The 24,120-nt window shown below is 39.7% G+C and overlaps 4 protein-coding genes across 16 annotated transcripts in view; 2 read left to right on the top strand and 2 right to left on the bottom strand.

Annotated features, from left to right (window-relative positions):
* Positions 1–21: 21 nt before the first annotated feature.
* Positions 22–1,546, top strand: stmp1 (short transmembrane mitochondrial protein 1). The gene is made up of 3 exons (XM_041978095.1): positions 22–178; positions 398–451; positions 964–1,546. Exons 1-3 carry the CDS (start codon positions 164–166, stop codon positions 1,033–1,035), a joined length of 141 nt encoding a protein of 46 aa, XP_041834029.1. The 5' UTR covers positions 22–163; the 3' UTR covers positions 1,036–1,546.
* A 2,327-nt stretch (positions 1,547–3,873) lies between these two features.
* dhx57 (DEAH (Asp-Glu-Ala-Asp/His) box polypeptide 57) lies at positions 3,874–13,741 on the bottom strand. 2 transcript variants are annotated; one of them, XM_041978073.1, is made up of 25 exons: positions 13,661–13,741; positions 13,062–13,093; positions 12,784–12,948; positions 12,389–12,655; positions 11,871–12,068; positions 10,808–11,706; positions 10,526–10,704; positions 10,293–10,414; positions 9,974–10,169; positions 9,422–9,546; positions 9,187–9,320; positions 9,060–9,114; positions 8,770–8,978; positions 8,533–8,649; positions 8,346–8,442; positions 7,522–7,695; positions 7,186–7,386; positions 6,824–7,100; positions 6,582–6,677; positions 6,405–6,488; positions 6,134–6,271; positions 5,986–6,060; positions 5,741–5,875; positions 4,959–5,159; positions 3,874–4,788 (listed from the first exon to the last, which is right to left on the bottom strand). In XM_041978073.1, the coding sequence occupies exons 3-25, from the start codon at positions 12,942–12,944 to the stop codon at positions 4,645–4,647; spliced, it is 4,284 nt and encodes a 1,427-aa protein (XP_041834007.1). In that variant the 5' UTR covers positions 12,945–12,948; positions 13,062–13,093; positions 13,661–13,741; the 3' UTR covers positions 3,874–4,644. The 2 variants fall into 2 exon arrangements, with proteins under 2 accessions (XP_041834007.1, XP_041834009.1); XM_041978075.1 differs by lacking the exon at positions 13,661–13,741 and adding an exon at positions 13,243–13,478.
* Positions 13,742–13,857: 116 nt separating this feature from the next.
* Positions 13,858–16,860, top strand: morn2 (MORN repeat containing 2). 10 transcript variants are annotated; one of them, XM_041978090.1, is made up of 7 exons: positions 13,858–13,952; positions 14,058–14,134; positions 14,389–14,421; positions 14,505–14,555; positions 16,260–16,363; positions 16,448–16,584; positions 16,758–16,860. In XM_041978090.1, the coding sequence occupies exons 2-7, from the start codon at positions 14,128–14,130 to the stop codon at positions 16,858–16,860; spliced, it is 435 nt and encodes a 144-aa protein (XP_041834024.1). In that variant the 5' UTR covers positions 13,858–13,952; positions 14,058–14,127. The 10 variants fall into 10 exon arrangements, with proteins under 10 accessions (XP_041834024.1, XP_041834020.1, XP_041834019.1 ...); XM_041978086.1 differs by having other exon boundaries at positions 13,894–13,964; positions 14,058–14,139; positions 14,508–14,555; XM_041978085.1 differs by having other exon boundaries at positions 13,894–13,964; positions 14,058–14,139.
* A 665-nt stretch (positions 16,861–17,525) lies between these two features.
* strip2 (striatin interacting protein 2) overlaps positions 17,526–24,120 on the bottom strand; it is a 28,451-nt gene continuing 21,856 nt past the window's right edge. For all 3 annotated transcript variants that reach the window (XM_041978076.1, XM_041978077.1, XM_041978078.1), the window contains 2 exons: positions 23,825–24,029; positions 17,526–20,839 (listed from right to left, as the gene is read on the bottom strand). In XM_041978076.1, coding sequence (XP_041834010.1) covers positions 20,589–20,839; positions 23,825–24,029 — 456 coding nt within the window. In that variant the 3' untranslated portion in view covers positions 17,526–20,588. The remainder of the gene's footprint in view (positions 20,840–23,824; positions 24,030–24,120) is intronic.

Below are 24,120 nucleotides of genomic sequence, written 5' to 3'. Positions count from 1 at the left end.
AAAATTCTTGCGCATGCGTCAACGTTTTGTTGTGAGAGGCTAGCTTTGTTAGCCAACTGGCTTGGTTAGTTTTTACCTCTTTAACTTGGCAGTACTACCTATTTTATTAAACACTAAGTTTTTTTTGTTTTGTTCAGACCTTTACTGACTTTATTATTCCACCATGTTGCAGTTCCTGGTGAGTTAAACTTACATTATATAGCCTTTTTGTCAGGATAGTGACGGCTGTCCTACTGCTGAAAACTGCATATGGCGAGTGTGACAAGCTTGAATTAGTCTGATTTAGTTCAAATACGCTGGCAGCAACCACAAATATATTATTATACTGCTACCGAAAAACCAGCAAACGACCTGACAACGAATAACAATTCTCCTTTTCTTATTTATTTCTCTTCAGGCTGGCTTTACATTGGGGAATGTTGTTGGGATGTATCTCGCTCAAAACTATGAAGTAAGTATTTTATCCTGTCTATCAGTGCCGACTTTAGACCGAAGCCTCACAAAAATAATAAATAAAAAATAATAATAAACGGACGACTAAGTAAAGTTCCCCGTAAGGTTGAAAGTTAGACTCAGAACTGTTTCTACCAGTGTCAAACTTTAATTTATTATGTCTTTGACCGCTAGATTTAGTAATGCCGTTGCCGTTCCAACACAGTCTCAAAATTCCTCTTGATAATGGTTAGGCCTCGTAAAGTGTTAATATTTTTCTTGATCAAACGCTGTGTGTTTCGGATCAGCATATGTATCCAAAAAATGCAATTCGGAGGGACTTAAGCCAAGAGGAATGGTCCAAAATTCCAATGGTGACGTGCAGTAAGCTTGGGTAAAAGACAACATAGAAGCAGATCAATGTTAGACACCTGTCACATATTGTTTGATTATTCTCTGTCACTTTGTTGTCATTTGTTGCTAGAACATACTTTTAACAGACTGCATAAACTTGCTACATATTCTGTTTAGGTTCCCAACATAGCGAAGAAAATCGAAGCTTTTAAGAAGGATGTGGAGGCAAAGAAGAAGCCCCCTGAGTAAACGATGTGGGACTATGTTACAAGCAAGAAGAAACACCTTCTGTAGAGAAACTATTTATTTTACAGGGTTGTTATGGTGTGATGTGTGTACATTTGATAAAAGGATTGATTATGTGACATGTATAAAAATATAAGCAGTGCCTGGAGCAGTATTCGTTTCTTCCCTTAGTTATAAAGGCATATTTCCATTATAGCCTGTTTTTCTAAGTTAATTTTAGCAGAGACTGGATTTAAAGAAAAATATAACAAACTAGTGGGATCATTTTGAGTCCAGTTCAGTGATACTGGTTACAGGCCTTTTCTATAATGCAGTGTGATGTTTGTAACCTTCTCGTGGTATTCAGTATCGCCACAACAGATGTGTATAATATTCTCTTAAATGCACTGAACAAAATGAGAAGAAAACACTTACAAGTGTCTACTTTATCAATGGAAGAACTGCCAAATGCTTTGTCACATTAGCAAAAACAATTCTGAATTGTTTAGCTAAAAATAAAATTGCAAAAATGAAATATGAAGTCTTGTCTCATTAAGTGTGTCAAGTTAATTGGCACGTTTTTAATCTGGTACTACAAAATGCAGTAGACCTTGGTATAGATGGACTGTCATTACAGCAGTGTCCACCAGATGGCGCCACAACATGCCGTCTAATGAACCCCACAGAAAACAATACTTTCAGCTATGCTGTATTTTATAATCTACTTAGTTTTCTTCTTTTTTGTTTCTTTCTTTTTTTTTCTTAATTGGATTTGTCCAACCAAAGCCTCTGAACTCCAGGCAGTCAGCTGCATTGTGGGAGATGTAATAGAGGTTTTCCATGGCTGCAGGGCTGAGGATGTCCACCTCTTTCTTGGTGCATTTGGCACTGAAGGAGTTCTTTTGGAGTAATTTTGGACTCTCTTTTCCTTGTTGTCTTAGAGCTGTGGAACCTTGGTTTTTCAGATTTGTTGGGCTGCAAAGAAATTGAATGTTTTACAGTTTATGCTTGATCACTAGACTTTTTAAAATCGTTTAAAGTGTCAAACATGATAGAATGAATAACTAACCTGACTTCAAGACATGATATACACATAAAGTAATGCTATAACTATATTCTTTTCCATAGAAACAGGATTTTTTAATGATGTTGTAAGACAAGAAGTGATTAAAAGTATCATGAATGAAAAATATCTTACCATTTCTGCACTCGGCACGGTTAAAAGTGGCAACTGAAATTCCTTAGCTGAAATAGTGAAACCTCATTTGTTTACGTCCTGTCGTCATAGAGACAGCAGACTGACAAGAATGAAGGAGCAGGCTTCTCACAAACCTTTCAAACACTTAAGCAGAATTTGTGATGCAGCCAGTTTTCCAACCCGCGGCTTACATAAGAGTTTATTATTGGGCATTTTGTAGCTCTTAAAAAAAGAAACAGCTACAAGTGATTGAAGTGAGAGAAATAATGTAATAGAAAGCCTGAAAGAAAATTTCCTGAACGAACACTTGTACTTGTGTTGGCAACACTGAACTAAATATTAGGGGGAAAAGGACAATTAATGGAAATTAATCAAAGTCAGAATACATGTAGAGGCTCAAAGACACACTTAGGTTTCTTGATCATCTCTGGTTTGGAATTTTGGAGACAATACATATAATAGATCATTTTAATAGTAATAATTATAAGGATATCAGGTCCTGAAATTAAATACAACTTAAGTTGAACAAATTTAATAGTACCTTTAAGTACTTTTACTCCTGATAGTACAATTATCACCAGTTATCAACGTATTTTACTATATTTCCTGTATAATCATTTGACTAAACTGTAAATACAAACATTATGGACAAAAAATATATAAATCATACAGTCAGCTTAGTAAATGCCCACGCAGCAAGTTCCCACTCAAATCCCAATCTGCAGTTACAACAATGGGCTAAATATTTACTTTCTTCTTCAACTCTTCTTCACAGCTCTCTCTCCATTTTAGTTTTTTTTTTCTCTTGTAAAACTGAATTGTAAATATTGTCATTAGTTCAATAAATTTGTGAGAAAGAAAATTGTTCCAGGAGGCTTGTTGAGTCTGAGATGTACCTCTTTGTTTAATATCTGGTCTGACTTTAGGATGAACTTACTGGGGCATCCACTCCTGGGAAGACTGGCAGCTGTTTTGAATGTCTTTTTTTTTTAAATACTAAAAGCATACCTGAATGCTCCACATAACTAACTGCAAAAAACATCTGCTTTTGTAGAGGCGCTCACATTTGCTGATGATCAGTTCATCTTTGACATAGGAGCCCCCAAATGCATTATTTGTTTCATACGATCAGCAGCTTTTTTCTGGCTACATTTACAGAAAAATTTAGAGGACATTTCTGAAAGTGGACCTATGGACAGAAACTCATCTGTGCTGTGAAGCTCCACCCCAACCAGTACTCCATCAGATCTTTGTTCTTGACCTTTTTGGACAGTTCCTTGCTTAGCAGTGCCTAAGCCGAGTTAAAAACCCAATTGGCAGCATAAGATCTCAGCTTAGGGTTGATACAGTACCAGTCAAAAGTTTGGACACACTTTCATTAAATCTAATGAGAAAGTGTGTCCATACTTTTGACTGATACTGTATATGTCAGAGTTTTGTACTGAAATGGTGCTTAAGTGTATTTTACTAAATACTGGCAGTAGGTTATGCAAAACCATTTAACAACTAATCAAAGCCGAGTGCTTCTGCTTATTTATTAATTAATAAAAGATTTATACTATACATAAATTTATATGTTCATGTCCTTACTGAATTCTGAAGATGTTCTCAATCATAACTAAAATAATAAGATCTGGAGGGGTGAATAAAAACAAAGCCAGGAGTCTGCCAGCATCATTTTAATCTTAACTTTTGTGCAGAGTGCAGTGGAGTTTATTATTCATTAAGACATCAGCTTTCAAGTTCTTTGGCAACTTCCACCAAACCGTCCTGATATCACAAGCCCTTGCATTCACATTGTGAAAGTGTAGGATTGACATCACTTTGACAATAAAATACATTCAGCAAATGTAAAACAACTGAGTATCATGCAGAAGCTCTTGGATCTCTGTCATGCATTTACATATAAATACTCACCAACAGTCACTTTAGTTTAAAAGAATCCAGTATGGACCCAAGAAACCTCTCAGTTGTGAGCAAGACACACAACCCAAAATAATTATCAATTATATTTGACATCAATCGCATGCCAGTTTACGGCACATATAGTAATAGTTTGGCATTAAAACACAAGACCCTACTTATTGCTGCATCCTGAAAATATCAAAGTAGGACTTTGTCACGTGCATAGAGCTGTTTTCTTTTTTAAAGGCAAAATGTCATTTGGAAAGCTCCGTATGCAGCAACAGAATAAATCACACTTGTGGTAAAATGCCATGTGGCCAAAGTGTCCTCCAAGCTGTGGACATCACTTCCTGGACAAAGGTTGAGAAATACAGGTGAAGTTGCAGCTAGTGTCCAACTTTTTCCCACCCAGTAGAATATGTCAGTAGAATAATTCTGTGGCAGTGGCGTAGGAGCACAATTTTATTTACATGACAGAGCTCCACACATTTAAGCCCTTGAGCGTGTCAAAGAGGAGGCATTGAGCAGATCTACTGGGTGCTTATGAGGTGAACAATCATGTGGATGATGCGAGAGCCACGGCGGCACCTGCACAAATCCATGCTCGGGTTCCTGATTTTGTCTTCCAGAAGCTGGTCCAGCTCCCAACGTAGCTCCCTCACCAGCTCAGCCACCTGCAACACACACACATACATACACACATTTACAGAGCAAAGTGAGTTTGTGTACGATCACAAGACCAAAAAAGGGAGTTTTTTTGCAGCATAGATAATATTTTAATGCTTTATTTTTCTTTTTAGAAGACGAGCGTTAAGGTTTTGTTGATAAGAATGTAAATAAAGACCTGATGTGAAGATGCAGCAAATCGGATCCATCCATCATCCAGGGAGATGACAAACTCTCCTTTGTGCAGCTCCACGTTGACCTGACCACCTCCGAACAGTACCAGCGGGTAGACGGACACCATGCTGCAGTCTCTGATGAAAACGCGGCTCGTTTTTACCTTCTCATGGTAAACCAGGTAGGGGCTGTCAAAGTGGCGCACCTGAGGCGCAAACAAAGAACGCAGGGCTCTTCATTTCATGTCAGCTGATGAATTCATCCAATTTTCAAGGCCAATTTTCATTGGCATAAAAGTACTGTTCTATACTTTAAGTCCTTTTTCCACTGTTATTTTTCGCAGATTTATGGCTTCATATTATCATCTGATCAACAGTCTAGCAGGAAAATTCATGACAGTGTCAAACTCCAGCAGAAACATTGAGGTCAACCTTAGATGTTCAAATATCTGAATGCAGTGGAGGAAAAGACACCTTTGTGTGTGGTTTCTCCTAATATCTGTGCAGACTTTAGAAAGTTTAAGACATAAATAAAGACCCATCTCTTTTCACTGGCATGAAATTCAAGTAGCGTTTGTCTTATATTTTACTGTTTTTATTGGATGTTTTTGCAATTTTAAGTCTCTTTCATTGATTTCACCCATTATTGTTTATTTCATTGCTTGTCGTTTGTTTAAATTTTGTTTTACAGCACTTTGATAAAATATTTGCATTTCTCTTAAAAGTGCTATATAAACTGAACTGACAAGGACAATGACTTCAAGTTTTCTCTTTTGCTCCACCTCACCGTGTAGTTGACAGACGAGGGATGCACATGGACACAGCCGTCGTTCTTGGTCATGAAGCGGAGCTCATTGGCTTTGGGCTGCATCTTCATTGCTCCTTTGCTGGTCATCTTGTAGTTCCCTTGAGGAGCTCGTACCTGGATCAAACAGCAATATCAAGCATGATACAGTTTCATACAAGCTTTGCTTATTTTTTTATATACATATATTTTATTTTTTACTTAAATGACCAACAATGAACATGCACCTGGACCACATTGGGGTAGAGTGCGGCACACAGCATGGCAGACATCAGTCGGATATTTTCAGAGTTGAGGTTCGCCTGGGAAGCAAAGCATCATGTTTTTCTTCCAGATTAAGATTACATCACTGATTACGTTTTTGTGATGTTTCACCTCATGACCAGTAGCCTCCAAAACACCATCTGTGCTTTTTGAGGACATGCGCTCAATAATCCTGGCACTCAGTCCCTCTTTGATGAAGCCAATGTCAGACAGCAACTCGGCAAACTGTCTCTTCAGACTGGCGATCTCCTGCAAGAGAAATGTTTGACTTGTGCAAAAATAACTGCCACAATAATCTGAATGACTTGCTTGTTGATGTAACTGCAGTGCTTAAGTTCTTTATTCATGATTCTAAAATGAAGCCGAGCTGAGGCTGCCTGACCTGTAAGCTACGCCACGACAGGAAGTTCTCCCTGCAGTATAAGGAGCTGGCCTTGTTCCCATTCTTTGCAGCACAGCACCACCCCTGCAAGACAGAAATATTCCATCACAAAAATATACTCAGAGCTGCATCAGTTTTGTTTACATAGAACCAATAATAAAAAAAAAAAATCTGTACTTTATAAGCCTGTAACAGAGCCAGATGGTCACTATTGGCCACTGCAAAGGAAAGTTTCTTCTCATTGGCTTCCTCTCGCTTATCCCACGGAGACACCTGGAAACAAACCAAACATAAAAAGTTATGCATTTTCTAAAAGATAAATAAAGTACATATAAACACGACTGGGGCATAAATAAAAACAGAATCAGCATTAGAGTGCAGATAAATGACACATATGGTCTCAACAAGCGGTTTCTTACAAATGGTGATTTGAAGGCCAGACTGGCAGCGATGGTAAGTGCTGAGTCGAGGCAGCGGAAGATGGCACCAAACAGCATGAGTTTTCCGATGCGTACGTCAACTGGCAAGCAGGCCAGGTGGTAGCCCAGAGGGGTCAGCTTCTCATCTGCAGTCAGAGCCCCCAGGTCCTGAAGGCGCTGCTTGGCTGCTTCCATGCTCCCTAATGCCGGAGGCTCAATGAGCCGAGAGAAGACAGACTCCAGGGGCTGCTCGGCAAACACGTCCAGGATCTTGATTCTATTAAAAAGAGAGAAGATGTCAGCATGGTTAAGAACTGGACATTTTTTAGCATAAATCTAAATCGGCAAGCAGATGGCCGTACCGGAGGCAAAGCTGTTCTAGAGGCACTCTCTGGATCTCAGGCAGCTGTTGCTCAGCCAGGTGGTGGTGGAAGCAGTGGCTAGTGAAGAGGTGGAAACAGACCCCCGAGGCCACACGACCTGCTCGACCCTTCCTCTGTAGTGCGTTGGCCCGAGAAACCCACGACTCCTCCAAGCTCTCCATACTTTTGGATGCATCATACCTGCAAATATACAAACAGAAAAAGACTTAGAAATGTGGATTCAGTCCAACCAAGGAGGAGATGATAATACTATTATACAAATCTATTTCACTTGATGTTATCAGAATTAATAATACCCAAATAATATCAGGTTACCTCTTCTCCTTCATCTTTCCAGAGTCAACAACATACACCACGTCGTCAATTGTTACCGAGGTCTCAGCGATGTTGGTGGAGATGATTATCTTTGTGACACCCTCTGGAGGCCGGCTGAAAACTGCCTGCTGCTCCTCATTGGATAAGGTTGAGTGGAGAGGGCACACCACACACCTAGTGAGAGTGTGTGAGACAAACTCAGTCAACATTACACAGATGGATTGTGCTCATTTTATTTTCACATTACTGTTGAGGAGGGAAATCTTTTTTTTTTTTTTATTATTATTATTTGTTTATTTAATAGGGACAGGGCACATTAATGAACATCTTTTCAGTTAGTGACAGATGTAAACATGCTGGATTATAGCAACAATGCTAATTTGCATCCTTAGTCCCTAGGCAGGTAACACTAAAACATAACAAAACAATAGACAGGACAATAAATCACAATAAGAGCACATCATAAAACAGGACATTATTTAAGAAATTAAAAGTCAGTGGTTACAGGACTGGTTTGCTTTAAACCACTGCTTAAGCTGAGTTTTTAAGGTAGATAATGTTGGACACTCCCTTATGGAGAGTGGAAGACTGTTCCAGATTTTGCTGGCTTTTACAGAAAGAGCATTTTGTCCAAAGGCTGTTTTTCTGTGTGGGACCTCACAGTCCCCTCTAGGGCAGGCCCTGGTCCTAAGACCACTGTGACCCCCTTTTTTTTAAAAAAGTCAGACATGGGAGGTGGGGCAAGTCCATCTGTGTATAAACAGAGAACTGTAAAGCTCGGGGACTTAACAGTGACGATAAAAGAGAACCTGGGTTGCACAGACCTGGATGCGCCCCTGTTGTTGAACAGTCTGTTGGACTGCAGCTGCTCATAGAGCATCTTGATCTCAGCAAGGCCTGGCATAAACACCAGTACTGCACCTGTAGGCAAAGACCAACATAATAGATAAAACACAAAGAAGAACATGTGTCCTGCATGTAACTTAGCTGGTCTGATAGTATTAGTCTCACCTGGTGGGTAGCTGTGCTTTCCATCAACTATCCACTCCAGCACACTCTCCACCAGGTCCATGTTAATCTTGTCCAGGTCCATTGAAGCAAGGGTCTTCAGCACAGCCTTCTTAGTATCTACAGGAGCAAAAACCAAATGTCATAATATGGCACTAAAACTTTACTTGGTTAGCCATGAAAATAAAGTTCGAGACCTGATTCAACAGCTTGTTCAGTTTAAAAAGCTTCTTAACACACCTTTATATCTGACTGTGAGCTCCTGCAGGCTGAGCTGCTGGTCTGGGATTGAATCTTTCACAAAGTCCTTCTTAGTGAAAGACATGAAGTTCCAAACATCATCGCCCAGGTCATCCACCACATTCCTCAGCTCTCCTCTGCCTCCCCCACTTGCAGAAGAAGTTTGTTTCCCTGAGCGCATGTAAGGGCTGCCATCCTCAATGACATAACTGCACCCAGATAACCACATTATTACATTTGACCATAGTCATCAGTCAAGTTTAACTAAACCTACATGTATATATTCTCACCCAGTTTTAGCAATTGCATCTTCAAGGAAAAACTGGTCAACAGGGAAGGTACGTCCTGCAACCAGGAATAACCATTAAGAAACAAAGAATCTTGTTTGAAAGTTTCTGCGCACATTAAATTGGTTACCTGGTATGTGGACAGTAGGGCAGTTGTAGAAATAGTCAGAGAAGAGGTTGGCATTAAGAGTGGCACTCATTAGAATAATCTTCAGCTCTGGCCTTTGAATAATTAAGTCCTTCAGCACCAACAGCAGGAAGTCACTGAGAGTGATAATTGAGAGAAGAAAACATGAAACAAAGAAATAGTCCAAAAGTAAATGGAGCAGAAAGAGAGTGTACCTTAGGTGAAAACATAATCTCACCTCTCCTCAGTTCTCTCGTGCACCTCATCCACGATGACGTGTGTGACACCTCTGAGGTCGGTGTCGCCCTCCAGTCTCCTCAGCAACACGCCCGTGGTGCAGTACAGCAGTCTTGTGGCTGATGTCTGACAAAGTCAAGAGGGGAGGCGGGAATTTAAGATATATCTTCGCTGCATTTCCTGAGAGAATTTTTGCTACAAAACAGTTCAGAATCAGTTCAAACCAATGGTTCAGAATACCGTACTCTGACACACAACTACGCTGCTTTAAAACTGAAGGATGATTTTAACAGTGGTATCAATATTGATTAAGCTAATAAAGGCTTTGAACTAGACCAGTGATATTTATTTTTCTCTACTATTTATTTCTGTCCAGTGAGAATGCACATCTGAAAACACTGTATTCTATATCTGCATCTCAACAGAAATAGGTAGCACAAAAAAAAAAAACAAAACATCTACACATTGTATAACAGCAACAGGAAAAATATCACTGACAAACTGGATAGCACATGCCCAGCATCAGGCCTTGAGATGAGGAATGTGTCCATACCCTAATGCTCTCCAGCCGGATCTGGTAGCCCACAGAGTTGCCCAGACTCTCTGCACGCTCCTGTGCCACTCTCTGAGCCACAGAGATGGCAGAAATACGGCGTGGCTGAGTACAGATGATGTTGGCCACCTGCACAGGGGAACCACTCAGCGAGGCGTCCAGAATGAACTGGGGAATCTGAGTGGTCTTACCACAGCTGCAAAAAAAAAAAAAAACATCAGTAAATAAACAACGTGGTTTTGCCTTATATACTGCAGCTGTTTCCTTTCATGTTTGCAGTATGAAGTGTTGATGCTATGTGCTTCTCTGCATCCCCTACCCAGTCATCCCACTGACCACCAGCACCTGACATCTGTCCAACACATCTAGGATATTCTCCTTTTCCTGCCATGCTGGCAGGTTCTTCCTCTGCTCCAGCATGGACTTGAAACGTCTGGATGACTGGATTCAAAAGAAAAATGGAAGAAAGGCATAGCATTGAAATGCATCCATTGTGCCGAGTGAATATAGTTAAAAATAAAACATTTTTTTCCTTCTTTGGTTCAGTTCTACCTGTTTCTTCTGGAACTCTCTGCACAGCTTGCTGTTTTCTTGCAGCAGGTTGTCCACCTTCTGATTGTGCTTATTCACCATCTTCTTTCTCAGATTGACATAACTTTCGCTCTCAACTGGAACAGCCTCCTCCCCATCGTCATTCCTCTCATCCAACTCTGTCTCTTTTCTTTCTTTCACTTAAAGGACAGAAAAGACAACATTTTAGTAAATACAGCTATAAGTTCAACACAGTCAGAACACTTAATCAATGGCAGAAATTTTAATGTCTTGATAACTTACAGTCTATGGGTTTTTGGTTATTCGGAGGCTTTCTGCTGCTTGTGTAATTACTGCTGCTGGTGCTGCTACTCCTGCTTTCTTCAGTGGGACTGTTCCTCACGCTTCTATGCTTTAAGCTAGTGAAAGAGGGTGGAGGAAGCGCCACTACAGGTGGTGGCGTGCTGTATTTGTGATGACTGACAGCTAACAGCTCTTTCATGCTAACTTCATCCTCACACAAGTTTATCAGAGTGTAAACAACAGGTTCGCTGCACTTGGCTGCTGTCAATGCCTCTCCAAATAATCTTTCAGTGACACTGAGCCTCCCTGCAGCCCTGACAGACTCATCATTGGTGCTGAAGGCCACGATTGGTGGCTGATAAGGGTAACGGTTTCCTTTGGGGAAGCGAATCTCCAGCTCATACTCAGGAGGGGAATAGCTGCTGAAGCCTGGTTGGCTTGGGCCTTTCAGGTCTGAAGAATCACTCCAAAGCCTCTCTTTTGCTGGCAGTTCATGTCTGAACCTGCATCTCTCTCCAAAACGGCAGCCTTGGTCTTTCAGGTAAAATCTGCAGATGTCACGAATTTTCCCAGCTCCTCCCCAGTTTCGACCTGCAGTCTTTTCTCCACTCTTGTCAGCATTGGATGAAAGGAATGGAAGATCCAGGGTTACAGTCCAGACTGTGTTGGCAATGCGCTCACTGAAGCGGTCACCATAAATAGCAGCTAGAGCCAGAGCCTCGTCCTGCCTCTGGCTTAAGCACTCATCCATTGGCATCCCCTGGAGGTCGTCAGGGCAAACTGCTTTCTGTCCATAGCGCTCACTGAAAACCTGGAGGAGGAGCTTTTCCAAGGTAGCCCCAAATTCTCCCCCACCAGACTCAAGTGCCTGTTTGCTGCGCTCCCTGTCAAATCCATATCTAATCAGAGAAAACATGAGAAAACAAAGCTTCTGTATTCACTGAATACACACAAAACTGTTTTTCAGGTGCCTGACAACTCAGAATTCAAATATAAATAGGATTCAAACATAGAATCCCTATACATACAAAATTTGACAAAGAAAGGAAAACATAAAAATCACCTGCAGAGTTTTCCAATTGCAAATAAGGAGATAGGAGGCTCAGGGGTGGGACGGTCATCATCAATCTCCGGGTCATAAGCAGGGCTCTCTGCCCTCTCCACGGGCTCGTCATTAGTGGCCCAAAACTGGCCTTCTTCACGGTGATCCAATTCATCAAATTCCTCTTCCTCCTCATTTGAATAATCTGAGGCAGATTCACTGAGGCAAAGGGGGTGACAAGACTTTATTAGAAATTATTCTTTCAACATTATATACCGTTGCTTCTACCATTATATATTATTATTACACTGTTGCTTTTACTATTATTATTATCATCTTACAAGTGCCCTTAAGTGTATTAGTTCTATTTTTCTATTTTGAATATTTCATCGTATTGTGTTTTTGTGTATTTTGGGGAATTTTGTGTACTATACCGGACTGCTATGACAAGTTAATTTCCCCCTCGGGGATGAATAAAGTCATCTATCTATCGATCTATCAACAAATGAAAGGCTGCACATTTTGAAACATGTACTTACTCATAAGGCTCATCAAAGTCCTGTGTTTGTAGTTCCCTTAGTAACTCCTTGAGCTGTTCTTGGTTCTCATTGGTCATGAAGATCCTCTGCAAAGGCATGTTGCTTGCCTCTGCCTTGATTCCATCTGCTGACTTTGAGCATATCCTCGTACTCACCAGGGACCTTGGGAAAGTCTTCCCGCTGGTTTCAGAATCCCTTCTTCTATCTCTGTCATGGGCTCGGTCTTTGCCAGGGGCACGACCACCACTGCCTCGTCCTTTACCAGGTCTGCAAAATAAACAAAGCGAGATGGAAAAAATACAAATGATGTTAACAGAATACAATCATCACAAAACATGCACAATATGATTTTCACATCTAATGATTAGTTCCTTATTTATGCATTTCAATTATACCTGCTGAAACGAGAGGGGCCAAAATCAAGGCTGAAATCTCCATCTTCATCCCAGCCACCTGCTCCTCCTTTCCGACTTCCACCTATTCCACCTCCCCGTTTTGAGTTGTGTAATTTTCCCCCTCCTCTCTTTGGCTTTCCACCTCTCCTCCTTGCATTCATCTTTCTGTTAGATCACAAATTGAGCAAATACTGTTTTAAAACAGTAGCTTCAAAGTTTAACTACCAACACACAAGGCAGCTTTCTTAAATTAATCTCTCACACTAAAAAATACAAACCTTCAATCAGTGCCCCTCTTCATGCCCGCAAACTATGAAAGAGACAAAATGCATAGATTGAATAGGTCTCCTTTGGAAGCATGATATAATCAGAGGATCAGCAAAGATAGCTACTGGTTGCGAACCCTGACAGAGCAGACAGCTACTGTACATCTACAGCAGAGCACAGAGTCGCACATACTAGCTGAGGGGCGAGTTCAGTTCAAGTGCGAGCAATGAGATGGTGGCTGACAACGCTGGTGGCTCCAATTATGCAATCAAACTACAGGCTAACAACCCATCAGAGAGATAGTTATTCATCTCAAAAGCTCCATGACCGATAATCTGCATTATTAGCACGACAAAAAAAGCGCGTACAATAACTTCTATTACATATAACGCCGTTTTGCGTGGGGAAACCAGTCTCAAGCATTCACGGCTCATGCTAGATAACAAGCTAACAGCTAACAGGCTCACTTCAGTTGTAACAAGCTAACTGTGTAACGCCGTCTTGGCAGTCAAGTTAGCAGGTTTGACTGCTTAAAACTGCCTTAAAGTGGTGGAGATAGTTTATAAATGTTAATGTCCGACAGTACTGAACTTTTATAACAGGAACAAACCTGAGCCGGCTGCCTGCATCTATACCATTGGCCAAAACTCAGAGTTCAAAGTTTCTTTTCCGGTTACTGTTTTGCAAAAAATACTTAAAATAAATAAAAGAAACAATAACTTTAGATCATTCGACTTAAAGACGATAGTCGTTAAAGTAAAATATATTTTTATGTTTCCAATAAATAACTAAATAAATAAGCTTTTAGAGCTAAGTTTAGTAGTAGACTAGTAACCATGGCAACAGCGCTTAGCCAAGAGCTACTATAACAACTGAAAACTCGCTACCTGACGACAGGATTGGTAACTTTCATGGTGTTTGAGTAAACGTAGCACTGAGTTCGCTTTTGACAATTCTCACAAGCTTGTTTTTAGTTGTTTAACTTGTCACATCTTTTCACATCCCAGAAGTTGTCCCGTAAACAGCGTCTGCTATCGGCTCTGACAACCATCTGCCAGCCTGAGGAAGCTGTCACGGATGTCTGGTGGGGTGTGATTATTGTGAAGATCTGATTACTGACACTGAACACACACACACACACAAATGAGTCTGTCTTTGCTATCTATCTATCTATCTATCTATCTATCTATCTATCTATCTATCTATCTATCTATCTATCTATCTATCTATCTCTCTATCTATCTATCTATCTATCTGTTTTATATATATATATATATATATATATATATATATATATATATATATATATATATATATATATAACGATTTCCCTTTCAGACAAGAAAGAAGGAGATTCTTCAAACAGTGATGGTAAATGTCTGCGTTTTCATTGTGAATATACATGATCATATGACAGCAGTGGTGTTTGATGCAGGTTTATTATTTCTTTACAGAAGATGGACCTAGAAAGGTTTTCTACATTTTCCCAAACGGGGAAAGATATGGTAAGCAAGAATGTGGAAGGATCATTGAATTGGCCAAAGGTCCAAAGAGTCAGGAGTAATAATAATTTCAATAAATGTAAAATGACAAATTACATGTTGCAAAACTGCCACAGAGACATGTTTGCAGGCAGGTGTGGGATCAGTAAATGTTCTGCCAAAACTACTTTAATACAGAGCAAACTGGCAACAAGGATACACTAAATAACTACAGAAGTGCACAATGACTAAAAAAGAGGAGAAAACGCCCACATAAGACATGAAATGAGCACAAAGATACAAAGTGACTGAAACACCTGACTTCAAATGAGTAAAATTTCATACAAAACAGAAAATAGTTTCACGAAGATGAAAATTTAGGTGGAAAATTTTAAGAAAAAAAGCAGAGACACGGTTTTAGGAGGATGGAAGGTGATTAAAACAAAATGGAAAACAGTAGCAAGAATACACTAAATGACAACAAAAACAGTATAAGTTACCACAAAGATACACTTTGACTTAAACTAAATGCATTGTCCTCTGTAAAAGTCTCATTTCTTCATTTAATTCCAGGACAACAATAATTAGCCACAGCAATTTATTGAAACATGCAAATGGAAACAGAAAATGAACAGCTGAACGCTGAGATGGATCTGCCAGTGCTTGTGTCAGGTCTTTGGGTGAAAACACATTCTCCTAAAAATAGTCAGACTGGTCTGAAAATGAACAAACAAGCAAGACTTTTTCAATCTTTCAAAAAGCATTGACCAGTATAAGCGATTCCAATAAAGCCTGTCTCCTTAGAAGTAACATGTAAAGAATTGAGCTGTGCAATCAATGGCAACAAAAATAAAGGGAAAATGACTAAAGATCCAAAATAAGGCAAGGCAAGGCAGTTTATTTGTAAAGCACATTTCATGTACAGGACAAATCAAAGTGCTTTACATTACACAAAAGCATTACAGATATTAAGAAATAATAAAAAGGCAGCAACACACAACAAGAATCACAATAAAATCATAAACTACATTAAAATGACTAAAAGCAAGATGAGTTAAAAAGTTACCGTGCTGAATTCATGCATAGGCGCATGAGTGTATGCGCCAGTGTATTCTGGACCTAAACTATTCTGGGATTTGTAAACGATCAGAAGCGTTTTAAAATATATTCTGTGACTGACTAGAAGCCAGTGTAAGCTGGTGTGATGTGTTCAGATCTCTTAGTCCTGGTTAAAACTCTAGCAGCAGCGTTTTGTGAGCTGCAGATGTTTAATGCTCTTGTTAAAAGACCATTACAGTAATCCAGCCTACTGAAGATGAATGCATGGATGAGTTTCTCCTGGTCTTTCTGGGAGACTAAACTTTTAATTCTGTTGATGTTTCTGAGCTGGTAAAAAGCTTTAGTGACAGCTTTGATGTGGCTGCTGAAAGTCAGGTCTGAGTCTATCAACACTCCAAGGTCACGAACTTGGTCGGTGATTTTAAGAGAAAAATAACTGATGTCAAATAACCACAAAGAAATGCAACTTAACAAAGACAGAAAATAACTTCAGACAAATGCAAAATGAAAACTAAGAGATCCAAAATAGCCAAAAAATGGAAAAACCAAAAGGATAAAAATGGTCACAAAGACACAAAACAATACCACAGAACAATAAATAGCAGCACTTGCATAAAACTGATGACACAGTAACTGTTGTTACATAACATTTGTACTTGTTTAATACAGAGGGGGAGTGCAGCAGATCTGCAGGAGTACTGGTGAGAAGTGGTACTGGAAAACACATCTCAGTTACTGGTGTTATATACACTGGAGAGTGGTGCAAGGACAAAGTATGTTTGCTGCATGTGTGTGTGTCCTCTTTTAACATCTTTATGACTTTGCAGTGGTTAGTGATGCATGCTTTCCCCCTCCAGATGCAGGGCAGAGGGACCTTGGAGCATCCCTCTGGAGCAGTTTATGAAGGAGAATTCAAAGACGGCATGTACCACGGAATGGGAACATACACCTTCCCAGATGGCTGTGTGTATAAGGGGCCATTTAAAAACAATAGGTAAACTTTATCACTTCCTCTTTTCTTTGGAGGAATCCATGGCTTTTAGGAGGAGACACATGTAAAATACAGTTAAACTATTTCTCTGGGCACCTTAAAATGATTGTTTTCTTTAATACTACATACTGTATCTGCAGTCACACAATGTAAACTTTTGAATGTCTTTGTTCCAGGATAGAGGGAGATGGGACTTTCATTGATGCCAAGGGAATAGTTTGGACAGGAGAGTTTCACGGCAAAGCAGCACTTGGCCTCAAAATGCAACACAACATTTAAGTAAAGCTTGGCTGTGTGTAACAGGCTATATAATGCAATCTACACTGGAATTGAACTGTATTGGAAAATACTCGTATGCACTGTCTTAATACATTTTTCAAGGTTCATTTTATGTTTGTGATGGCATTTGCATGCTAACAGTGTTTAAATTCTCACAGAAAAGCCCATAGCTAAATGTAACGCATTCATGTGCAGTATATCTGCATTTCAGTGGGTAAGAATCTGTGAAATTAGTGAGTCACATTTGTTGCCTTACTGGCTGCTGTAGTACAGCAAGTGTCTGTTTGTATAAGCTTCATTAAACACATGAAATATCACAGAAGCGTTCCTTTTCTGGCCCCTTTGGCGCTCTGCTTTTATGTATTGGTGGAAACTGCGATGCATCTATTCTTATAGATCTCTCTTCTCTCCCATTGTGCTGCGTCTTGACTCAGTGAAGGACAAGCGAGGGGGAGTTTTACATCATCCCAGCCCCCAACCAGTCACAGGGGAGGGGGATACCACCCTATCCACAATGGCTAGAGTCAAACTGCTGGAACATTAGCTCAGGGCAAGCGTGCGATGTATGCGAGTACATGGCCAATTTGACCTTCAGTGTCTGTGCTTATGTAACCTCGCAAAAGTCTCCCTGCAAATGAGGGGGAAAAAAATCAGCTGAAACTATCAAGTGTTCAACACTGTTTAATAACCAACTCTGTTATTGTCATTTGTCACTCTATTGTATAATGCCTCTATGGATCTGTAATTGCACATACCCCTGAACAAAGTCAGTACTTAGAGTATTTACTGTTTCCAGACAATACAGATATGGAAGAGTGAGCAACAAAACACACATCTATATACTGTAACATCCATAAAATGCTAAACTTTTCAGAAATATTGTACCAGTTACAAGAAACAGCTATTCTTATTGATTGTATAATTTTTCTGATAAAAAAAAAATGTTTGTATTGCAAACCTTTTGTATTGATTTGAATGCAAAAACTGTCAGAGAAAACAAAATAAACAGGAAATGGTACTCACATTTGGCACAATATACAAAAAAACGTAAATCTCATTTGAAAAGTGACAGACACAAACTCACAATCGTGTTTTGTAGCGATGTGCAGTAAATGTTTAGTGCTTCTGGCGTTCTCTTTGTATTTCAGTAAGACAATAAATATGTTTTCTTCTCTGCAGGTAGTGAGCGAGACAATGGCGAGGAAGCATTTTAAAAACTTTTGCAGTATATTATCTCCATAAACCTGAGAATATATAATGTGTATTACTTTTTAAAATAATGCATTCCTAAAGAAAAAAAAACAACAAAAACCACTTTTGATGCAGAACACTGACCCTTTAAGAGCTAAAATACAACACTGATGGTGCTGGAAATATCGAGACAAAACCATTCAAATGCCATATTTCAGTGTGAACACAGGTACATAACAGAACAGTGGTCATGCACATATCTACATAGAGGCACAAGATTGAGCATTGAAATGGTCATTCTAATGGATACAGTGATACTACATGACAGCTCTTGTCCCCTTGAAGCGAGTAGGCAAACTGAATAAAGCTAAAATTACACCAAAAAGAGACAATCATGCTTTTTGTCCTCTGTGCTTGTTTCTGTGCTTAGGTAGTGACACTAGAGTTCTGGACTCTGGCACCCCGCTTAGGTAGTTGCGGCTGAAGGGGGAAAAAAAATAAAACACAAATGAGAAAAACAGCACCATTTCTGTGACAGTTGTGTCCACCACAAGTGTGGTCAGTGGTTGATGTATTGTGCTGTAGTTGGACAGATAGGAGAGGGTGTCAACGGCTTGACATGAGAACAGAATTCCTGCTGTTCTGGTCATTGCTGAGCTTTGAGAAAACCTCAGATCGTCTCACTGAAAAGCTCAAAGATCGAATGCTGCTATCTGCAAGGCCCCCCCTCTATAGATTTTACCCTTGCCTTCAGGAACTTTTCTGTGGAAACATCCAGAACTGTAAAGCAGCTAAGTTTCGATATGTAAGTTAACAAATCCAGGAGGACAACAGTAAAAAAGTGACTCAGATACATTTCTATAAATGTAAATAAACAAGACTGTCATTTTGTCAGAGGGTGACAGCATAAGCTAGCTAGCATTGCTTGTGGTTGTAATTCAGTAGAAGAAGTTGTAAAAGCCAGAAACAAAGCTTGAGATAAGAAAAAACTCCGTCCATGGAGAGATTTCTTTCAGGAATTATTTTTATCTCTGGCAATACCTCAGATAGTATATATCAGATATAACGTTCTGTTTAATTTTCATCTTTGCAAGGGCAGAAATGAGTTATGAAGATGTTTCTATTTCCACTAATGCAAACTAGGGCTTATTTGAAACAGCAAACAACACCTCAATTTACCTTATATTTTTGTGCATTGACGTAAAGCATGTTGCAAATCTTTACTGAGGTATACATTTGCAGTGCTCTCAGTGTTTAAAATTTATCACTGCATTGAAGATGATGCATTAGTTAAATGCTAATTGGCTTAAAGTTGGCTTAAGCTGAAAGGGGGCAACAAGAACTGATTTTAAAACAAAAAAACAAATACATTGAACAGAAAAGGCAGGAAAGCACAGACAACCACTGCTCTGTAATTAACATTATTTAACACTTGGTTTAACTCCACAACAAATCAGATATTTGCCCACTTTGGCCTCTGTCTTTTCACACTAGAGGAAAGCTAAAGCAACATGTTTCTGATACTGCCCCCAAGTGGCAGCAAAACACTATTACATGTTGCTGTGCTTCTGCAAAGTTTACTTTTTCAAATGTTATTTTTCTTTTTACTTTATTTTACTTACATGTTCTAAATGCAAATAAAAGAACCTCATTGGAGACCCTGCAATAGATCACAACAGATTTTGGAACAGCAGGAATTCAATGTGACATGAATTTTCTATCTGGGGAAACAAGATGTTTTATTGTTTTACTCCTACTAACCCTTCTTTTCTCATCTCCCCACTTATAGATTTTCATCATATTCTTTCTGTACACAGACTTTCATGAACAACACCCATACGCTCATAGCTGGTATATTTCTATTTTGTTTTGCTTTTTTATATATTTTTTGGCATCATAAGAGCAAACAGCTCCCATGTCTACATTTGTACTATCATAACCCTGTGATTTATTTCTCTTTTCTAAAAAATGCGTAAGAAATTTTTTAAAATCATTCACAATCTAAAACCCCAAACCTATAACAGACTTTGCTTCTCTTTTAAATAAAAAGACTATAAACCTTTCAAATTTACATCTTTAAAAAAAATGTGTTAATCATAAAATGTTAACCACACACACTGTTACAAATAAATAGGAAAACGTCACCAAGGAATCAGAAAAGCACCGACATATCAAAGAAGGGGGACTCACTATATAAACTGACATTTTTGTGAGGCAGTATAACAGTTTTACCTGCTACAACAGTATAAGATGTTTCTTATGAACTGCTACTTCTGTTCTTACCTGGTAGGTGTGTTTGCAGTAGTCAGAGGCACGTTAGTGTAAAACGTGTGTGTGTGTGTGGCAAAGCTGAGCTATCTTCTCTTTCTTTCTCTCTTTGCTACATGGCCTTAGAGAGGACTTGCTCCCATCAATACAATTCAATATAACTTTATTTTATGCAGCAAGAACACACCCTTAAACCTCTCCAGCAGGCTCATATGTGACCTCTTCACTGCTCCATTGCCTTCCCCCTTTGACCCTCTCTTTCCTGTGTGTTAAGGATTCTGTAGCAGCCCCTCCCACTGGATAGGTTGTGAGAACACCTCTCTCTCCAGCCACATCTCGTAGCTGTAGTGGAAGTCTTCTGGGAGCTCCACGCGTTGGCCCAGCACGCTCTGCAGGCAGTTGTCCACGGGCATGAAGTCTCCGTTTTTGTTCTTGTCGTAGCGCCGGCTGTTAAACTTCTCAATGCTTTCCCGCAGGGCGCACTCCTCCGCTTGGAAGTCCCAGGGCCGGGCATCGATATCTGCAATAGAGAGCGCATGAAGAACATTTTATCACATATATTATAAAATGGATTTCACTATATTTTTAAATGTCTTTTTTCTCTTTTGTCTTCTTTGTCACCTACTAATTCGCCCTTTTTCTTTTTGCTTTCATCCATCCTTCTCCCTCTAATACTCATGGTGACAGGTCACTTGCTCTCCCACGAGGGATTGTTTTGACCCTAACAAGTCACACATCCATGTTGCTATGGCAACACAATCCAGACTGTTCACCAGTGACTCTTTTTCAAACACACTTTTCATACAGTATGCCTACACAGGAGTCATAGAGCAGATATGCAAGTGCATGTACATGCAGTAGCTACCATCCAGACATGTTTTCCAGCCTTGAGTAGAAACGTCCTTTTGCTATTGTCTCTGGTCATTTTATCAGTTCTGTATCAGGGCGGGGGAGGGTTGCTGAGGCTAAATAGCTCAACAAGCACTTCATCTATAAGAATCAGAAAGGTTGAAGTGAATGTTTTTTTTTAAGGCTGCATTTGTTAATGTTCCATCTGTTTTAAATCACATACTGTGTGACAAAAGCCATTCCCCCTATGATCTTCCTTTATTTTTAACTACTTGAGTGTTGTGTTTGACATAGTAACATCGAATAGTGAGGCTCCAGTTTGCACCCAAAAAAACTATTCCCTGCATCACTTTCCTTTCTCCTTAGTGCATTCAAAGTTGGCTGTTTTTAATAATGGGTCATTGTCTCTTTACCTGCACAAAGCAAATAGTTTTAGTAACTCATCAGTTTAGACTGACTGCCTTCTTCCATCTCCACAACATCTCCAGACTCTGTCCATTTCTGTCCCCTTCCTGCACCGATATTCTGGCACATTCTTTTGTCACTTCCATCACTGAGTACTGTAACGCTCTCCTCCCCAGACTCCCCACCAAACGCATCAACAGACTGCAAATTATTCAAAACTCGGCTGCCCAGATCATCACCCGCACCAAATCGACTGACCACATCACCCCCATTCTCATCCAACTTCACCGGCTCCTGGTTCAATACTGCATCCACTATAAAAACCTCCTCTTCACATACAAAGCTCTCCACCATCTAGCCCCCACTTACTTCTACGACCTCCTCGAAGAATACAGCTCCTCCTGCATCCACCACTCAACCTCTTCTGGATTACTAACCATCCCCACATCACGCCTCAGTATCATGGGTGCCCCAGCCTTCAGAGGATTAGCACCCAGACTTTCTCCCCCCACACGTAAGACAGTCAGACTCCATCACAGCATACAAATCCAAACTCAAAACCCACCTGTTCAAATTGGCATACTCACTTCGACTGGGCACTGCACTTGTTTTAGGTTGATGCTTTGCTTTAATATTGTTTGATTATTCTATGCTTTTTTCTATAAGGTGACCTTGGGTGGCTTGAAAGGCATCAGCAAATAAAATGTACCATACCATACCATACCACATTTATTTATATAGCACAAAATGCGCTGCACAGCAAGTAAAACACAAGACAGAAATAATCCACCCTAAAAACAAAGAGGAAACAATACAATAAGAAGACAGTAAAAGCTATGTCAAACTCACACTGGATTAAAAGCCAAAGAATAAAAGTGTGTTTTCAAAGCAGATTTGAAAACATCAACTGAGGGAGCTTGTCTAGTGTGTAAAGGAAGCTCATTCCAGAGCTTTAGGGCAGAAAAAGCTTGATCACCTCTCATTTTCTTCTGGGATTTAGAAACCACCAGCAACATCTGGTCAGCTGACTGGCGGAAATGAGAAGGGGCGTAGGGGTTCAGCAAGTTGTATAAACATGCTGGCGCAAGACCATTAAGAGACATAAAAACAAATAAAAGAAGCTTAAAATTGAAACTAAGAAGAATAAGAAGCCAATGCAATAAAGTCAATACCGTATTGATTGGCTCTTGTTTCCTTATACCTTTTAAAAATCTCGCTGCTGCATTTTGAACCAACTGAAGACGTGATAGAGTGTCCCAGTTAATTCCTATTAAAAGAGAGTTACAGTAATCCAACTGGGAGGTTATAAAAGCATGGATTACTGATTCAATGTCACGCCTTGAAAGAAAGGGTTTAAGCTTTGAAAGACGTCTGAGATGGAAAAAAAGGATGATTTTACCACCCCATTAACATGGTTATCAAACCTAAGGGCATCATCTATTTTTAAATCTAAGATGGTGACAACACACTTCAAGTATGGAGTCAGAGCTGAGAGATCAGTACAAGGGGCACTAGTGGAGCAGTTGGGACCAAATAAAACCACTTCAGTTCATTAAAATTAAAAAATTATGATCCAGCCATGACTTAATATCACAGTCAAGAAGGAGTTGAACAGAGTGGCCATCAGACTGATGGAGGGGAAAGTAGTTTTAACAAACATCAGCATATAAATGGAATGAAATCCTGTGTTTATGTATAACAGTTCCCAGTAGCAAAAGGTAAAGTGAAAAAAGAAGAGGCCCAAGAACAGATCCTTGTGGCACCCCCCATGAGCCTGTTATTTCCACCCCTTGCTCCAGCCGACAAATCAAAATATCAAGGTCTACCATGTCAAAAGCAGCAGTAAGATCTAAAAGTACAAGCATTACATAGTTTCCACAGTCAGTTGCTAAAAAATGTTATTAAAACAGCCCATTCTGTGCTGTGAAATGCTTTGAAACCAAACTGAAATAACTCCTGAATTTTATGCTCATCCAGGAAGTCCTTCAGTTAAGTGTAAACAATCTTTTCCAGTATTTTACTGGAAAAAGTAACTTGGAGACAGGTTGGCTAAATTAGATGAGTCTAAACCAGATTTCTTTAGCAAAGGATGAACAATGACATGCTTGAAGTCCTTTGGTACATGGCAAGATGTCAGACTGCTATTAATTAAGTTTAGAATAAAAGGTCCCACAGTGGGAAAGACCTCCTTAAGCAGTCAAGTAAGAACAATGTATTATTATTATTATTATTGTATGCAAACTGTTATTACCATTTCCATAGGCCCAGTCATCGTTGAGCCGGTGGCGGACTTTCTGGTAGATAGCTGACATGGTCTTCATGTTACTCTTCCTCCACTGGCGGCCCAGGTACTTGGTCTGGATCTTAAGCAGTTTGAGAACATAGAGCTGCATCATGGCCTGCTTCACCTTCAGAGCTCGTTTCAAGATGGGGGCAGACTTGAAAACAACCAACATCTGAAAAATAGGGAATGAAAAATTAAAAAAATTAGTAGGTTTTTAGCAGTCAAATTAAAGCTCCATCATTAAAAGCTTCCTTATAGAGCTT

This window comes from Melanotaenia boesemani, chromosome 23, assembly GCF_017639745.1.
Source record: "Melanotaenia boesemani isolate fMelBoe1 chromosome 23, fMelBoe1.pri, whole genome shotgun sequence".
NCBI classification, from domain to species: domain Eukaryota; kingdom Metazoa; phylum Chordata; class Actinopteri; order Atheriniformes; family Melanotaeniidae; genus Melanotaenia; species Melanotaenia boesemani.
Note: the sequence above shows the minus strand (reverse complement) of the source record. Positions and strands in the feature narration are given on the sequence as shown.

What these genes read in the sequence shown, in the direction of transcription:
- stmp1 (XM_041978095.1), top strand. An exon ending in ATCTCGCTCAAAACTATGAA is followed by an intron (nt 452 to 963) that starts GTAAGTATTTTA and finishes TATTCTGTTTAG; the next exon opens with GTTCCCAACATAGCGAAGAA.
- dhx57 (XM_041978073.1), bottom strand. Translation starts at nt 12,944, where the DNA reads ATGAATGCAAGGAGGAGAGGTGGAAAGCCAAAGAGAGGAGGGGGAAAA. An exon ending in CTCTGTTACAGGCTTATAAA is followed by an intron (nt 6,489 to 6,581) that starts GTACAGATTTTT and finishes TCTGTCTTGCAG; the next exon opens with GGGTGGTGCTGTGCTGCAAA. An exon ending in TTGCTGCATCTTCACATCAG is followed by an intron (nt 4,789 to 4,958) that starts GTCTTTATTTAC and finishes TGTGTGTTGCAG; the next exon opens with GTGGCTGAGCTGGTGAGGGA.
- morn2 (XM_041978085.1), top strand. An exon ending in TGTCACGGATGTCTGGTGGG is followed by an intron (nt 14,140 to 14,388) that starts GTGTGATTATTG and finishes TTTCCCTTTCAG; the next exon opens with ACAAGAAAGAAGGAGATTCT. An exon ending in CCCAAACGGGGAAAGATATG is followed by an intron (nt 14,556 to 16,259) that starts GTAAGCAAGAAT and finishes TGTTTAATACAG; the next exon opens with AGGGGGAGTGCAGCAGATCT.